Raw genomic sequence first — 18,431 nt, forward strand, 5'->3', positions numbered from 1 at the left:
GAAATCTCTCTCACTTTCATGTGAAACTAATGCATCCAATTGTCAAAATAAGAATTATAATTCTCTCTTACATAAAGTAATAAAAATCTATTGTGCAACAATGTACATTACCAGTATAACTTGGATTGAATTGAATCTGAAATGTTGTGTTTAATGTTTGTCTCGATAAGCTTGATAAAGTAGTTCAATTCACTTCCTACAGGAAGAACACATTTTTCTTCGAAACGCAAGAGATTGTGATCAAAGGCGCAAGGAATTGTGGTTATGCGCGAATGGAGTAATTAAGATTCGCTCCTCGTATCTTCAAACTATAGATAGTTTCACAGTCACGCAACTCGACCAAAAACATAAAATCAAAATCGTTCAATGAAAAAGGCCAAAACATGGAACGTTGTAGGAAACAAATCTTTGAACCACCTCTCCAATTCTCACGTCGGTGCGGTACATCGTTTCTGAGTTATTTGTCGAAGCGTTCCACGCAACTTTGCAGAGTTTTGTATGGAGACTCTACGTGGTCCACCAATATGGCGGCCTGTAACCAACGGAAAATATCTGGAATTCACTTTGCAATAAAAGCGCTGACTTTTAGCTACTTTTCGCTCATGAAATTAAATACATGTGTATGAAGACATCTCCTAATGTACTTGAAGGCTAAAACTGCTGAAATTCATAGGGATAAACCTTTTTTCTTGAACCAAATAGCTTTCTATCATGGTGTCACGCAAGGTGTTAAAAACGAAAGACGTCACGGAACTGGAAACTTGAAATATATATATATATATATACATTTTTAGGTCATCTTCAACCTTCTTTAGATAAAAATTCAGAAGACCTTGCGATTTTGATTTTAAAATTTGATGACGTCACTGTGAAAACTATCTATTTGTTTTCTTTCTTCTCTCGAGTGGGGTCCAGGAGATCCAATGTTGGGGTCCAGTTTTGTACTGTCCCTGCTCAAGACCTATTTAAATCTCCCATCAATTCCACGCACGAACCGTCGTTAACTTACCGCAAGCACAACTGATCATCTTCCTTCCCCTCGGCAGCATTTCTATCATTTAGGTAAACTAGTATTTGTCAAGTCTGTTGGCGACAGGAATTAATTTCCTGTCATAATTTTATATAAGAACACATAGCTGGACATTAACTACCAGCATTCGATCCAAATACTAAAACATTACCTTGACAGTAAGAAGCATTTATTTATTTCTTTGATCGTGAGCGGGCGGTATCCTGAGAATCCTGTAATCTGATTGGTTCCGAGAGCGGGCAGTATTTTCCTATCTCCTGACCACGGTCATGGTAACCAACTACGCTAACCAACTACGCTAAGCGCCAAGAGTGAAGTTGCGAATTGAAAGAGCGAAGTTTCAATTTGTCTTAATTGTTTATTGCAATAGAGCAGTGTTATTGTTCAACTTTCTCATAAAAAAACAATGGATTCTGACGAAAGCTATCACAGTGAAAGCGAATTTTATTACCCAACAATGTGTAAAATAAAAACATGGCTTTTCCAGTTTTTACTGGGTTGCCAGTGTGGCAAACCCAGTCGGGGTCTGCGTTCAGTTTGTTTGTTTTCTTTTTTTTTTTTTTTTCCGTGTCGGTAAAAGTTTTGCCTGTCACTCCCCTGCTAAGTGGTGTCTTTGTGCATAGAGCCTTCTGCGCGTATTTTCGTAAGATCGAGAGGGTAGTGGGAAATTAGTAGATTTCTCTGGTGGACACATTAGAACGATTAACTTAACCGGCATGGCGTCGAAAGTCATGTAACGCGAATGGCGTTTTAGTGGATCTTTGAACAAAATATACCCTTATGAAGCTCAATAATGGCAAGTCAAGTGGATATGCAGGCGCTGGAATCTTAAAAGCGACGAGTAATGGACTTCGAGAACAATCTATCGCCCGTCGAGCCGAAATCAAAGCGACCTGTATTTCAATATTTTACCAAGTGTGCTGTTATGTAGAACACTAAAAACAAATGGAAAATTCTCTGGTAACTTATGGGTTCAACAAAGACAGAGAGCGAATCGAACACCTTCGTGGATCTGTGTCAACTCTGCACAGTCTTCAGTAAAAACATAATTGGAAATGTGACAGCCAAGAATTATTTGAAAGAAAGCTTGTCGTCTATTTTGTGCCTCATTATTCAAGGAAAAGGTACTTCATGGAAACGGTTTGATCCTGAAATTTAGTTTGTTGCAATATTGCGCATATTTGACACGATTGAGTTTCTTCTCTTCACGCACGTAATGAAATAGAAGGGGTTTTTGCCTCTCTTAGCAAATATGTTGTTTGCTTCAAAAAATTGTTCGCTGGAAAAGGTGGCCTTTATGAATTTATCATGTTTTATGATATGCGAGCTTCACTGGATAGTTTTTATGGCAATAGAAAAAGCATTTTCTTGTTATTCAAGGAAAAGGTTCTTCAGGAAACCTGAAGTACATGGTAATTTGACACGATTGAGTTTCTTGTCTCCACGCACGCAATGAAATAGGAAGAGGTTTTCGCCTCTAAGAGCAAATATGTTGTTTGTTTCAATAAATTTTTCGCTGGAACCTTAAGGATTCTGTGGTATTTTCTGCCTTTGTGAATTATAATATCATGTTGTGTATTGAATTTTCGAGCTTAAGGTTGAAATGTGATATGGGAGAATTTTTTTAGTATTGCTCTGTAAGCTGGAAGGGTTCACAAGCCTGTTGGAAGCGTGCTTGAGTTTCAACAAAATGAGCCCCAAAATCAGTAAAAAATTGTGACGCAGATGAATAATAAAGTGGTGATAAATAACGTCGTACGCGTCTTGGAGAGTGAATTTTGACTTTGCATAAACAAATTGTCAACCTCAAAAGTTGGGCGATTGTGATCTTTGTTTTGACTTCGCTCATTTCATTGTCAAACTTTATAACACTTGACAGAAAAAAAAAAATACAAAAACTCGGTATCTTGCCATCATTTGACACAGATGCTTCACTGTTTGGCGAGTAAACATGCCGCGGTAACTTAATCACGTCACTTTCGATTTTGCGATTTATTTGAACTTAGCAAAAATCTCCCAAAATGTTTGTCGCTGATCGTAACTTTTTATATTTATATTCACGGTTCAAAATTAACGTTGTTTTCATGTCGTAAATATTATTTCTCGGTCGACCGTCCGGGAAACTTCCTTCTGCTCTTTCTAAAAACTGTGTATCAACAGTTATTTACTTTTGCATCAATATTTGTTTTGCATAAAGCAAGCTAACAAAATCTGTACCTTGTTGAGTTCGCATTTGTTAGCGTTAATAGTATTTTCGGTCCGATGCTTCTGTTTTATGAGGGATATATTGTTTTGGTCTCCCATCCTGATTCTAACCCCGCCGGACAGGGACTAACTTCAGTGAACTTTAGTATTACAAAGCTGTCAGATGCTCAGAAGGCACGCTTAAACTTGTGGTGAAAAGAAGTTGTGAGGGAACTTGAAAATTATCAACATGTCAGCCCAGAAGCCAATGTTTCTCGCTTCTCTTTTATTTGTTATTCTTCAGAGCCTGGAATGCTGCAGTTCAATACCACACAATTGAGTGCCTTCTGATTTTCTGTGACACGAACCACAGGCAACCCAGTGTATGCTTCACGGAAGCATCTCGTTCTTAATAGTTTCTCCTACCTTCTAAAAATAGAATTTAGAAATAAATAAAAATGTTATTCACCGACCTTGGTCGGTCCGTATTGGGAAAAACTGTGCCCTCTGTCTCGAGTACGGGCCTCGGGCCGTACTCGAGACCTCGGGCACAGTTCCCGGCCGGTGGATAACATATATATATATCGTTTTACTAGGATCAATTGGATGTGGACCAGGATTTTGCTAAGCAATATCCCCGCAAGGTTGAACTTAAAATATGCCATACGGTGGACTAGACTTTTAAAAACGTTCTTTGATAAGTCGAAGCGGGTATTCATGATTTCTGTATTGAATTTAACTTTCATTCTGCATTTACCTATTCATCCAAGCTTTTGGAAAGGTGCTTCATACCTTTTGCTTTGATTCAAGGGCATACCTGAGGAAGCTGCTGTGATTGTGTTTACGAGTAAGTGATCTCCTAGTAATACGATGAAATGTGGATGACCTCGGTACATTGTTAATCAAATATGTTCGAGCAAGTTTCCTCCTTTTTCTGTTCTTATAAATAGACGTTTCAGTCTTTTCGCTGTAATTCGCCTAGATTTTCGGTCACGCCAATTTCGATGCACACGCGCATCACAACTTAAGTAAACAAACTTTTGCAAATCTCCTTTGGAATCGAGTCTTTATTATCACTAACGATCACACACCGCATCACAGACAACAGAACAGCTTATAAAACTACATCACAAGTACATGCAAAACTAGAGCAGATGGCAATGATGAAATGAACACGATCGCTAAATTATATGGCTAGTTGAACAAAGGATATAAGAATATACAACAAAAGAACGCAATAGATCTAAAAAAAACTTATCTTATAGTTAATGGTATACTGAGCGTGAGGCTATTCGTTCGCTGTGTCAATGTTTTTACTTCTTCTTCAGAGGGTTCCCCTATGGCGTCAATGTTGTTTGTCAAGTTATTTTCTTTGTCGCTGTCATATTTAGAGCATTTCTCAATAAAGTATATGCTAATTAAAGAAATATTTTTAATAGTATTGCGACTTGTATCGCTTTCAACAGTTGCGTCCATTTCAGTTGCATCTCAGTACATTTGAGTTAAATTCAGTTCGCGAAACGACCCGTTTCGAAGCTGACGCTCGACATCTTTTGGTGTGGGTCTACCGCGAAAAGCATGTGCCTTTATATGTGTTTTGAGCGCCGCAATTCAAGAAGAAAGCGATTAAGCCAACGCAACATTGATCTTCAGCAAACCAAGCAACGCAGTCCACCACAAAATAGTGCTCTCGATGATGTTATGCTTTACACTTTGGACAACGTGGTTTGCTTTAACCAATGCAAACAGCGCCACGTGCCTTCTATTGTGCATTGCCCAATCAAACCACTGCCACGTGCTTTCTTTTGTGCATTTTGCTGCACAATAAAAAATAGACTGAAGTCTAACATGTTTTATAACTCGGTGCCCTAAGGGGCCCAAGTAATAATGAAATCTTTGTACAGACCGAAAGTGTTGGAATGTGACTTATCAAATCGGACGAAGCTTGTCAGTGGAGGCGTTGAATAAATAAACTAGATTCTAAAGTTGACCGCCACCCAAACTTGATAGGAACCGAAGTAGACTGCACTGAGCTGAGTCGACAACTGACCAATGAACAATAATTTTCCTTTCCTGCCTTGACGTACAAACCCACAAAAACAATGCAAGAACAAACCTTCTCGTATGGGTGTCACAACTGTGACGATTATGGTCACTTCGTAATTAGCTTTGAACTTACAATTATTGTTATAGAGGTTTTGCACGGCAGCCATATTGCATGGCAGGAACAATGAAAATGTTTTGCATTAGAAAGAACATTTATTCCCATAGGAAAAAGAATCTATTGTTCCTGCCATGCAACATGGCTGCCGTGCAAAACCTCTATATTAGGAAACTGTTTCCCAGGAATTGTGGTAGCAGATAAAATAAGGAAAATCCAAGAACTGGATTTGAGCCCGCGGCGTTCCCACTCTTTAGGAACCGCTTCTTTGCCACTTCACCACTGAGAATTCTTAAAAAAAAAAGGATCATTTAAGTCTCCCATAGAATATCACTGCTGAAGAGTAATAAGGCCTTAGCTAGATAATTAGGCCTAAGCTTTTATATCAGTTCAGTTCAGTTGTGTCGTGAAGTTTGGCAACAGACCTATTGCAGTGTTTAATTAATATTGTTTTTTGCCGAGTGGTAATACAGCATTATCAAATATAGTTTAAAATATTGATTCGACGCCACTAGCGGTGTGGTGCTCAAGTGGTGCGGTGACGGGTTCAAGTCCTGTGTCCACACACTTGGGTTATTTGAAAAAACATTTCCCATTTTCCATGAACCAGTCTTCTAAATTATCGATAATGGTAAATTCAGAGGTAGAGAATGAGTTGCTTGGCGAAAAAGCCCCGGGAACGAAATTGCGACAACTTTAAGAAAATTGTGGTCCATGAACTGGGTCCAGAGGGGTGGTCCATGTTTTGTATACGTCCGATCTAGAATGTTCTTGACGTTCCTGCAGCTATTTTTATTAAGTTTCAATGCTACGTCATTTTCAAGCTTGGTACTTCATAATATGAGGTTATGCATTGTAGAACTAACGAGAATCATCAAGGGTTTTTAGAACTTGCTACCTGAGATTAAATTAATCTTCAGAACACGAGAACCCAAAACGTACGGAGCTAGTTCGAATAGAGCGACTTTCGTATGACCTTGAAAAAGTGTTTGCAGTTTGTTTCACGGACCAATGTTTGGCAAGATTAAAACAAAGCTTCTCCTTATTTCCACCAAGGAAACTCCTAATATGGGCAGTACACAGCTCGATGCCCAATCACATTACTGCATTCAAATGACGTCATAAGGACACTTTCCAGAAAGTTCCATGGGGAGATGACAGTGTATGCATCCGCGTTCGACAAGCAAATGAAAATTCGCACTCGTTTGTTTTTGTTCGATAACGCAATTAAATTTTTTGCATTTTTGTTTACGTTCTGTTTTTACGTTTATTTTCCAAGGTCACATGAAAGTCGATCTATCGTGTGCTCAAAAGTTTTAATGACACTTTCATTTTTAACGTGATATTAAAGGAAGTCGTAACCACTCGCCTTCGAATTGAGGGCTGGCTTGATATAAAGAGAAAAAGAGCAATGTGCAGGAAGAAGGAGTATAATAGAGCGGCCATGGGCTCGATTCTCGTTCAAGCCTAGAATTTGCTCAGGTACTTTTCAAATTTGTAAGTTGCTCACTCAACGGCGATAAGCATTCCCTTCAAAATCGCTGTAAATTTCATGCTGCCCACTCTATTAGAAAATCCTCTTATAGTTAACCCTTTTTAGCAACTATTTTCTTCCTTGGACTCCAAACAAAGAAAACTAGAACTTTTGGGTCGGATGCCTGGATTAAAATGTTTTCTTTTACAACTTTGCATGCAAGCATGTTTTAAAGTTGGTCAAAACCCTCCTCAGTGAGGGCTATTTCACACTAGGGACACAGACATAACCACAAGTACCAAACTCCGACACATTAACTTTTTGTTCATTGGTGTCTTTGTCCATGGACTTTGTTCAGTGCAGGTGCTGATAATTGCATGTGAAACCCAGCCGTAGCGAGGTGACTCGGTTTTTAACTTAGTACAATATCATGCTCGATATTTTTTAAAGGGAGTTCTTGTACAACAGTGAATTTCTTATCAAACTTAGTTTGTTCTATTAATTTAAAAACGTACTACCATGGCAATGATCTCACCGTTGAACTCACATTTGAAAACAGGGTAAAAAATTATTTTCATATCTTAGCGATGAAGCATCTACTGTAGTGGATTATTAAAATAGTTACAACTTCAGTTGAAACAATCGGTTTCTGGTTGAATTACTTGAAGCAATACTGATCCAAGCTGGACCAATAATTTTCTCAAGAACAAGCACTGGATCAATGACGTTCTTACAAGTGCTTTCACTCCTCGGATTCGCTTCGAAGTTTAATTTATCGCACTGAAGTCAAATTGAACTTTATTGTCGGCTTTGAAATTTTCTAGGCTCCAGCGAAAACGAACGACATCGTTTTCACTGAATGAGAGTTGTTGTATGCAAGGGGACTCAGGATCAAAGACAAGAGGACATTGGCACCACGAAATGACCTATTGCCTGCATCCAATATTTCCCACAAATAAACCCTAGTTAAAGAATGGACTACACGGAATACCCATCCCAAATACTTGGATAGACAAATGAATGAGGAGCTTCCAGATTTACTATTATACAAAGTGAGCCTGAAGATCGGGTCGATAGAATTTATGGAAAGGTGAGCCACATTTCCGGGCATAAGCTTCCCACAAAAAACGAAACCATCATGAAGGAGCTTGTAAAAAGCAGCCTTTAGAGGCTTACTGTACCAAGTTTGACTTACCAAGAAATTTGATGCGTCCAGACGGATGGAAAACGACGTTCAAAGTTAATTTCAGTCAGGGCACCACAGCTGTGTTTGCTCTGACAAAACACAAGTTTATTGAAAATTAATGACTTTGCGTTAAAGATTTTCCTCAAATTTAATTTGCAATGAGAAATTTCTTGCAATATTAAGCTCTTCCCTAGTGCATATAGTGGTGATTAATTTCATCGTCACTTACATAACAAAAACAATTACTGTCTCCCGAAAAGCATTTTCTATAACCAAAACGCGAGATTTCGTTTCTATAAAATTAATTGACTCGCTTCATTTTAGACGCTTCCTGCAGTTTTGATAACTTTTTAAGAGCTTATTTGAAGGAATCACTCCATTCAGAAGGCAAAAAATCTTCTGAATTTCATTACCGTTTCGATGGTTCTCGTGGCCATAGTTTTCCATCTTTTTTTGAAAGACAATAGTCGGATTTTTAAATTCAGTTTTAATATGCTGAGTAAAACTTGAAATGGTTCATTTTTATGTTTAATTTGACTTGCAGGAGCTCAATTTTAGGAGTGTTGTATTATGAATGAGTAAACACGCGCTGTTTATAGGCTGAAACATTATTAAAAAGGAAAACTGAAACGTGAAATGATTGTTTGTAAACTGCACTTTCGTGGACTGTTTTCAATCCGTTTTTACACAAGACGTCAGCGAGAGAAAAAAAAAACGCGATATTTTAACTGTAAAGAGCAGAAATAGCGATTACGGGTTTTATTTTTGATCCAAACATGAAAAAAAGGGATTTCAAATACCTTAATCTTTCATTGGGGTCCTTGCTTACCTTTGTTGTGCGGATCCCTCGCTGTTTACTTCAATCAAATCACCCTTCAACGTTCTTCCATACTTCGTCTCGTTTTTCAAACTAACAGTGATAGAAAATGAGTCCGTGCTTAATCGACCTGTGATTGTAAAAGTGCTTCCTTTTCCAATGTACTAAGCCGAACAATAGAGGTTCCGGTTCCCTGGTAATAGGAAAATCATTTATGGTGCTCGAGGCCTCTTCATCATGTGGAAGCTTGTATCCGGATGCCTCGGTTAGCGAAATGAATTTATGATCTGTAGGGACATTTACGCCCAGCTACAGAACTGAAAAGTGGGACCTCGACATCTAACAAACAGGCCAGGACAGAATGTCTCGTTTTTATTGCTTTTAAAACATCAAACCTTTGTATCATAATTGCTGAAAGACACCTTATTTTCCGAACTTAAAACTAGAAGAGAAGGCAAATGAGAGAAGTCTCTCACTAAAATACATGGTTTCATTTTCGACCTAACAACTGCGCTGGAGGGTTCGTATGGCAAAAAAAACGTCCAGCAAGGGTACCGAGAATTGCACCGCGTAACAAAGATCTCAATAGCATATAAACACAAAGTGACAAAGCATTAAGTGGCAAGGTGAGATCCTTGCAACCGGGCTCGTATGAAGAGACCTTTAGAATTTGATATCACAAAGCGGCGAAATTGGCAAAGAACACAATTTTCCTATTCTCAGAGTACAAACTTCACAATTTCTCTTTCTTTAAGGTAAGAGGAAAAGGAATTAGGAAAGAAAAGCATTGTCTAGAAAATTTCCAATGCAACTTTCAATTTACTTTATCGTCATTACAGCACAATGATATGAAATTTCCTCGGTAGCTGTGTAACATACACATCTTTTGTTTTTAAATGTTACGAACAAATTTCATGCTTACCTTAAATTGAAATGTCCTCCGGACCTAAAATGACCTTTTCTCGCTGGACTTAAATCCCGAATCCCGTACTGTGGCCAGGTTTGTTCACGAACAGCCGAGTGCGAGAAACACAGCATTTGGCGAATGTTGTGTGGGTTCAGCCTCGGCAATCAAGACAGGTGGAAACCCAACAAAGGAAAGCTTTTAATCAGTACTTTTCTACGGTGCTTTCGGAGAATCTGACTTAATTTTAAGCCTGTTTAAAAACTTTTAAACAAAGCAAGTGAGAAAAGCAGTATTTAAATTAAAAATCACTTAATCACGAGTTGACCTTAACCGACTTCATTCTTAAAACTCCGTTCGAAAATGCGATGGCTTCTACTTCCGAAAATGAAACAAAAAATCCGATTATTAATTTCAGGATCAACAAGCAAAGCAAATAAACAAATCCTATCCTTAAGGAAGAGGGAAGAAGGAAGGGGGGGGGGGGGGTGGGGTGGGTTTGAGCAAGTTTGAATTAAATTACCAAAAGGTGGCTTATAGCATCGTCGAAGGAACCAACAGCAACCCTAGAATTTAAAGAGAACTCAAGTCTCGTGTAATTTATTTGTCCTGACTCCGAATCCAGGACTCACTCTAGTGTGGGAGTCGAGTTTTTTGATCCTTACTCTGGACCAAGATGTCTCTCACATCCAATTCAATGTGTGCATTATTTGTTTTCCGAAAAATCGTCAATTAGTTCTATTTCGAAAAGTCCACTGACACATAGATTAAAGTTCATTCTTATTAGTTTCCTCTTTTTTCTAAATTATGTTAATTGGTGTCCCTTTTAAACAAGCCGCATGAATGTGATTTGTTGATTGAACAAAGCGAGGAACCAACAAAACTGATCAGTTTTCACTTCCACAACAGCTTGCGTTATTTTCCAACACCACGATGTGAGCAATAGTTTCTCTCATCCGGCCCTGGTGTAGTTCTGACTACACAAACAACGTAATGCGGCTAAATTGTCCCAACAAATGACACAAATGTGTTCAGTTAATGCTGCAGGGCACAGCGGGCACAGCACAACACAACATATCACTTGAAATAATTTCACAATTTTGCTTTAATCCCTTGTTCAAACGAAGCCTAACAGATATCCAATTATCTTATCCAATCAACAGCTTTGTTATAATCAAACAAATTTCGTGTGCCTTGCAATTTTTAAGTACTGCTCACATTTCGGAAGGTGTCTGCACAGCCAAGGGAGATTAACAGTTCTTTTATTTTCAAATCACATTTTGATTTCTGATATTCAACGATGAGGCATCATTGTGCTTTTACGTCGATTGAGTTCAGATCATTCATAGACGCAAACAATATCAATGTGATCCTGTGCCATGGCCGAAGGTCAATGTAGTTATATGTGTAACTGGCATGTTGTAAATGGTACCTGACACCAAAAGTCTTTCATTAAGAGAGTTTCCGTACTCCTTTTTGAGGGGTACAATCATCGATTGTTTAGTAGCGGAGGTCACACAGAAGCGGGTTTTAATTAAAGCATTCATAATTTTCCATTGCTAACGGAAAATAATAGTTGCAACAACGTCATAATTCAGTTCTAAAAAATTCCGTTTATTTCTCCAAAATGTACAATAAACCATGTGCTTCCTAATAAACTCCTGTTGACAATGTCATTCTTTGATCCATACAACTACATCCCAATCTTTTTTTCACAAGTGCATCCTCATTGTCGTCCCCAGAGTCCGCTTTTCTTTTGGTCAGCGCCAAGAACACGGACTCTGGCCGTGCTCTCGGTGCTGAGCTAAAGAAAAGTGGACTCTAGGGACGACAATGGTGCACCTTGCCATCAGGGGGAGCAATTTGTCATATTAAATCCCACGTAATCAAATGTTACGCATGACACAAATTTGTTAAAATGACAGTGGAGATCTGAAACAATTTCTCGTCCCCGAATCGTGAAGTTCAAAGATCAACCTTTCTTTGTTGTGATACAGTTGACAAAGACCAATATCACTAAATTGTGGCCTCATTCTCGCCCCTTACTTAGGCTGTGGGTCTTTTCAAGGCTGACCAAAGGAATTGCAGCCTCCTTCTGGAGACAAGAACGCACGGCAGCTTCTAAGGGTTTAACGCTTTCTTTTTAAACAAGCGCAGTATCGGGCCCCGATTCAGCGGCGAAGTTTCAGTGCCTGCTGCACCATCTAAAATTAGTAGAAATAATGATTACAAGTAGAGCGACTACAGCGTAATCAACTGCTCGAAGAAAGCCTGATAGTGATTTAACTTGCGTGACATCGTGACATAAACCTCACAAGCCGCATTCATTTTGGACCTGTGGACGACTCCAAACCAGGAAGCCTGAAGGTGATGGACTTCCGGCTCTTCTGTGCATTTGAATTAAAGTTGATTCCCAACGGACTTCAAAAATGCACCTTCTGTGCGACTGAGAGTTTATCGGAAGCAGCTACAGGTTGGTGTTATGTAGCTTAAGCATGTTTTTAAGCGATTCACGTCAACTGGAAGTCGATTTGTTTCAGAAGTCTCAGGCAGGCTTCTTTCTCACTTTGTCTCTGTAGGAGAACTATCATCCACTTTTACAATTGCGGTCGTTAACGGATATGAAATATGCAAACACCCGGGTGCTGTCTTTTACTCCAAAGGTTCCATTTTCTTAGTACTCTTCGGAGAAAACAAAAGCGCGGTTTTGCAGCAATCACCACATGTCGCAGCAAAAAGACAGAAGGAGATGGATCTCCAACATACCACAACCTAAGCCACCAAAGGTCGTGTTTCGCATGAAATTTTGAACTCCTGCTACTACATTGTCTCATCTCAAAACCTGCTTGACAAAGGTGTCCGCAAACTTGAAGAACTTCTGTTCGGGGGCTTCTGTAAAAGCCGGTGCCTTTGTTGGTGTTCTCCTGGCGGAGCTACTCGGGCTCGTCTGTGCAGATCCCGCCGGGGAAGGGGGAAGACCACGGCGTACAAAATGGCGGAAGAGGCCTCCAAGAAAGTTACCCTAAAAGCGCGAACGCTTTTTAATTAAAAATAACGACACCCGACCTGGAACATACTTTTAATGTCCATTTGCCCCTTTCGGGATATATCAAGAGCCCACTGCATTGGATCATCTTCCAGATGGCTCTTTTGTGGAACAATTTGAGGTACACGGCCATATGTTCAAATCCTGTTTGAGCCTGGAATTCTTTCAGGTTTCTTTGTAACTATTAAAGTTTTTCATTACTGCGATTATTGACCTTTTTGGAATCACTTCAAATCCGCCGTTTAAATTAACGATACTTAGAACATTTTATATCACACTCAAACCTCCTATCACGAATTCACAACAGATCTTATTTGTCGTATGCTCACGGTTGGACTGGAACGAACATGCGTTAAAGGCTCATGCGGGGAAAATAATTTACATCTGAGAAGATTCTTCCGCATCATCCTCTCTCCTTCATGCTCGTTTTCAGTGCAACCGTGAGAATACGAATATGGCCCAGTGCCTAGCTCCCGAAGGCCCTACCCAAATGCAGCTAAATCGCGCAGCCCATTCAAAAGGCTCCAAAAAGCTTCTTCGAAACTGCCGAGTTGCTCGCACTGCGATGCAGCCTAAAACACATTTAAACACAAACATATATGCATTGAAGACTTACCAATTCACTTCCGAGCTCTCTCTTTAGGAACTGCTTGACCCTCGGGTCAAGGGCGGGATCCCGCAAAAACCGACAGGCTTGAGACAAGGTGACAATTAAGGCATTCTCCATTGTGAACATCAGCGATGATCTGCGTCGAACATATAAATTTAATATAAATACTCGGTCGAGCGAGACAACAAATAGGGCTCATTTTCACCTCAAGATATTTTCTTCTCAACCACCTCTCTCCCACCCCCCTCCCCCCACCCAAACAAAAAATAAATAAATAAAAAATTCACGAGCAGCATAAAACACGCATTTCACATTTCCGCAGTCAACAATTGGCCCCACGGTATAGAGAAAGTAAGACACAATTCTATTGCCTGAGGAAAGGACAGTTGTTTTTGGTAAGATAATTTATCTCACCAACATTTGAGGCTAGGATAAAACAGGTAAAACTGTTTTACTCAACATAACAGATTCCGTCCCACAGCCAAACATCTGCACAAATTCTGGCATAGTTGACCTCAGTTTCCGTACCTTGGCAGTGACTCAGATAAAGTTCTGACGGGTGACTTCACCGGAGACTTCAAGTCAGGCTGAGATAAAGTTAAAAGTCAAATTTCAGAGGCAACCGATAAAGAGCAACGGTCTTAAAACAAAACCCACTGGTTGTGTCACAAGTGGAGTTTGCATCGCGCAGAATGGTCGGACATTTGGCATACGTAAAACCGAGCAATAAAGAGTGAACTCCGAATAGAGGTTTTACAAAGGAACCTCAAATCTTACTACATCCAGAATGAATTTTAAATTCGTTTTATCGCCACTTTAAACTTCACGCAAATACCTTCTGCATAATAACACGTCCCAATTATTCAAGAAGGCAACGCCCGAAAAATTTGAAAACAAAAATAAGTGATTCTAAAAATTGTTTTGAAAACTTCTTAAAGTAAAACATTTGACAGAAGAGAAGTTTTCTTTAACTCCTCAAAGCGTACAGTAGAGTATTCCCGGATGGTCATCTGTTTACATATCAACCCCGTCCAACAACTTAAGCACGCGGGTTTTTGAGAGGCGGACGGCAACCGGAAGTGAGCTGTTTTTCCTTTTAACTTGTCTTCACACAACCACATTTACATTACTAAGTATCTTTTGTCCATTAGAGATGATAAATCTAAAAATCTGGGAGACGCCACTGTCCTGGCACGCGATACTTTCTCTTCCGGTTAACGTCCGCGTCTCAAAAATGCGCGTGCTTAAGCTCCCTATTTTTAATGAAAAAACGGGAACCAGTATTTTCCTAAGAGCAAGCCGTACGCGTAAAGATATTACAGTTTCATTGGCTGAATAGCTCTTCATGTTTGATAAATGCTAGATTATCCATGAAACAGTTTTCAAGCTACTGCCAAGAGACTCACCGGACCAAGGTTGGAGAGCGCCATGTTGAGACAAGCCAGTAGCGTTCCAAACGACAGTGGCTCCTCGTGGTCTACGGTGGGGGAACTGAAACCAAGGGACAGGAGGGAAGGAAAGGAATCCAAATCCATACCCTGTAGGAAGGAGAGAGATTAAGAACACAAAACAAAAAAGCCTGGGACGAGAATGGAACCGCGAGACAATAGAGATTTTTAGCAACGAATTTTTCGGGCAATACCGCGAACGTCGGGAAATCAAGTGATCTTGTCCTTGCCGTCACGTTTGCAGTCTGTGGTTCCAGTATCGACTTCAAGACACCGGTTCTTGCGGTAAGTGATTTACGGCAGCGTTTTATAGCCAGAGATCAACCAGACCTCCCGTTTGACCATATCAGATGTTTTGGGAGAATTTGAGCTGTTCTATTTGAGAGCACTTTTAGCAATGAAATATTCAAGATGGCGACGCCGAGTTACTATAATGATCATAACAGGAACGGCTTGCTAAAGTTCAAAATCGAGCTAACCTTTAACGGCAAACGAGTAACCGCAAACCGCGGTTTAAGGTATATCCCGAAAACTTCGGTGCCAAAGGTCTCTAATAATAGTAATAACCTTCGATGATCTAAACAGCGAGGGTAATAGCATAACTTAAGAGCTGGCTCAAACTGAGAGCATCTCCTCCGTCAGCCCTTATACACCATTTTCAGAAATGGAAGCCAAAAAAAGTATTAGTTTATCCTTCAGAGAACAGATCTCGTTTGCTTACACAACAAAAGAATGTTTATGAATGTATGAATGGGGTCTGGGGGGCTTCACGAAAAACCTTTGAGTACATGTTTGCCAATGGACACGAACCAGTAGTGTAGCAGCTCTCGTGACATGCTATTGTTTGGTATTGTGAGCAGCTTCTATTGTGTTTAAGTCTGAGGCATCGTTTCAATTGTTTAGTCTTTTGCTTTTGGCCAGGGTAGCGAGCCAATCACATCATACGCTACAAACACAAACTACGTTCACCTACGACGTAAAGATTGCACCAATATTGCTCTCAACATTGAAAATCATTAGGCCTAACATGTTGCAACACATCGTGTTTATTTGTACCGGTACTCGTTAAGTGTTGTCGACTGCTATTAGAGGTTATCCGAAAACGAGAATGTAATACAAAAAATAACAATAATAGAATAAAATAAAAACTTATTAAAACGTCCGAACCTTTGTTGTTTTCACACATTAGTTCTTAGTTATTAGGGCGCCGGACTGGGAATCAGCAGTGTTTCTGTTGTGGATATTAATTCAACTATTCTTCACGTAAAAAAATCAAATCGCCTGCCTCGCGACATTTGAAATTCTAAAATCTGCTTTGTTGATTAAACATCCACACAAGAGGGGCATGTAGCATCCGCTTAAACAGGTTCACTTAAACAGCAATGGGACCATATCGGGACCCCGCCACAGCCCCACACATGCATTAGGGAGGGCCATTTAGGATCGCGTTTCAAAGCCGACCGCAAACTTCAAACTGCGGTTAGCCGTTAGCGGTTTGCCGTAGCGGCAAACTGAATAGACTTTCGCAATATCTGTATCAGATGTACAGATATTGATTAATAAAACATTTCCGTTGTTTTCCCATTATGAATGATTCATGAGTTTTATAAGGTGAAAAACGCTGCGGTAAATCACTTACCGCAAGAAGGGTATTCACCCGTCCGAACTTGAACCGCAGACTTCAAACTCAACCGTAAGGCCATGTCGCGGGACAGTTAGAGGTTTGCGGTTTTTCGAAAAATTCGAACAATACGCAATGCTAAATGTCTCTAATCTGACACAAATTACGTTGAGAGACGTCCGCGCGCAATAGTGTCTGTAAACCATCTCGTTCTGCTTCCCCCCCCACCCCCCCCCCCCCCCCCCCCCCTTCCCTCTCTCTCAATCAGGTAAGTGGCCCAATGGTAATGGTAAGGGCGCTTGCCTTGAGATCCGGGGATATCGAGTTCAAGACACGTTCAGACCATTGGTTGAATATGTTCCTGGAAGTTCCTAGTTTAACTTCTCAGCTGCACTTGTAAGTAGCCAAGTAGCTTGCCTCCGGCCACTTGGGATTCTTAACAGTTATTGTTGAATGTTCTGTTCTGTCGTAATTGTTTCATTGGCTCTGAAAAGCCCCTTTGGGGAGTGGTCAATTAAGGACGTATGTATATGTGTTGAATCAAAATAAGCACTCAACAAGACGGAAGTTTGCATATTCAATATTGAATGAAGAGAAGGGCGGGAGGATAAGAAGGCATTTTGGCACAAGAGAGAGTTTGTGTCGCAAAATTACACGAAAATTGCTAGGATTTCATAATTCCAAAGAGATCTTAGCATGGTCTTCGCCAAACCGCTGCCGCGTTGCAAATATGTGTCAAATATTGTACTGGACACTCTATCCAAGACATCTGCCTCAAATATTTGTCGTTTTAGACGCGTTGCAAGGGTCGGTGAGAACAGAGGAATCCTTAATTATTTAAAGTTCTTATAGGCTGTACTGTTTACCTGATCAAAGAGAATTCCGCAGATGTCCGGAGTAAAATGGCGTAACATGGCTAGAGAGTTGCACAAGATCTTGAACAATCTAAAAACAAGTAGATACAGCAATAACGGTTTTCGTCTTACGTTAGTAAAACAGCAGTTGGTATAAAAGAAAATGACATAAAATAAACCAATAAGGCAAGGAGTACTAAAATTGATAAGATAAATTTAAAAAAAATACGGAGGATGGCGAAACCATTTCTTTGGTAAGGTTACCTGAAAGAGAACTTCTTTGGTGCAAAAGAGTTTTCGAGTGAGATACCGAAACTGATTGAGTGACAAAATCGGCAAACGGAGAAGACAACGCGATGTACCAATCAGAATTCAAAGCAACTACACTTTACCAAAAAACACCGGAAACGTGAACTTAAGTCGAACACAATAGGGCCGTTTATACGAGAGAAAATAAGCCCCGGCTTACATAAGGCGCGAGCACCCCGTATAAATGGTACAAAATCTACGTTCACGGCTTTCTCAAGCCGCGGCTTATCCTGGCCTTGGAGTTTATACTCGCATAAATAGTTCCTTTCGCGTATTATGTACGCCGCGGCCAGAGTAAGTCGCGGCTTATTTTCTCTCGTATAAACGGTCCTAATCTCTCGCATCAGGCTCCATTACAGGCTACAATCGTTCCAGTTCGATCGTAAGAACACCGAACTGGACTATTCTGTTTTGTCGCCCGACTAAAGAAAATTGCATTTGGCGCCATAACATGGTTTTGTCTTTTCCGCACGATTCTTTACTTTTTTCCAGGATTTTAAATAGAAAAGATTCATTCTCTTTCTCTCAATATTGCTTCCTTTGCAGAATACGGCAAAATTCACATCAGTACTCCAGATCTAGAGTTGGTTCGTATAACTCGTACTGAACAAGTCTATATTGGCTGTATATTGCCATGCTTTTTAATATATTTTTAGAGAAAAGCCACTAGTCTTTCTTTTTCTATGCAGCTGTTTTCTTTGTGCGCCTGCTATGATTGATTTTTGTTTGGGTATAACAGCAACCGATCTCACAGAAAGTCGGGCAAATTCCTTGAGTAAAATCATAC

At 39.9% G+C, this 18,431-nt stretch overlaps 2 protein-coding genes across 6 annotated transcripts in view; both read right to left on the reverse strand.

Moving 5' to 3' along the window:
• Positions 1-9,890, reverse strand: part of LOC137995001 (melanopsin-B-like) — a 29,442-nt gene extending 19,552 nt beyond the window's left edge. Inside the window, exons 1-3 of the mRNA XM_068840576.1 lie at positions 9,775-9,890; positions 8,865-8,945; positions 8,045-8,124 (exon numbers count right to left, since the gene is read on the reverse strand). The gene's annotated coding sequence lies outside the window, so the exon portion shown is untranslated. The remainder of the gene's footprint in view (positions 1-8,044; positions 8,125-8,864; positions 8,946-9,774) is intronic.
• Positions 9,891-11,350: 1,460 nt separating this feature from the next.
• Positions 11,351-18,431, reverse strand: part of LOC137997638 (nucleoporin NUP188-like) — an 82,481-nt gene continuing 75,400 nt past the window's right edge. For 2 of the 5 annotated variants that reach the window (XM_068843733.1, XM_068843734.1), the window contains exons 52-56: positions 17,348-17,426; positions 14,819-14,950; positions 13,941-13,999; positions 13,419-13,548; positions 11,353-12,778 (exon numbers count right to left, since the gene is read on the reverse strand). In XM_068843733.1, coding sequence (XP_068699834.1) covers positions 12,587-12,778; positions 13,419-13,548; positions 13,941-13,999; positions 14,819-14,950; positions 17,348-17,426 — 592 coding nt within the window. In that variant the 3' untranslated portion in view covers positions 11,353-12,586. Of the gene's footprint in view, positions 12,779-13,418; positions 13,549-13,940; positions 14,000-14,818; positions 14,951-17,347; positions 17,427-18,431 lie in introns of all 5 variants that reach the window. The other 3 variants (XR_011122541.1, XR_011122542.1, XM_068843732.1) reach the window with 3 other exon arrangements.

Source organism: Montipora foliosa, chromosome 3 (assembly GCF_036669935.1).
Source record: "Montipora foliosa isolate CH-2021 chromosome 3, ASM3666993v2, whole genome shotgun sequence".
Classification (NCBI taxonomy): Eukaryota; Metazoa; Cnidaria; class Anthozoa; order Scleractinia; family Acroporidae; genus Montipora; species Montipora foliosa.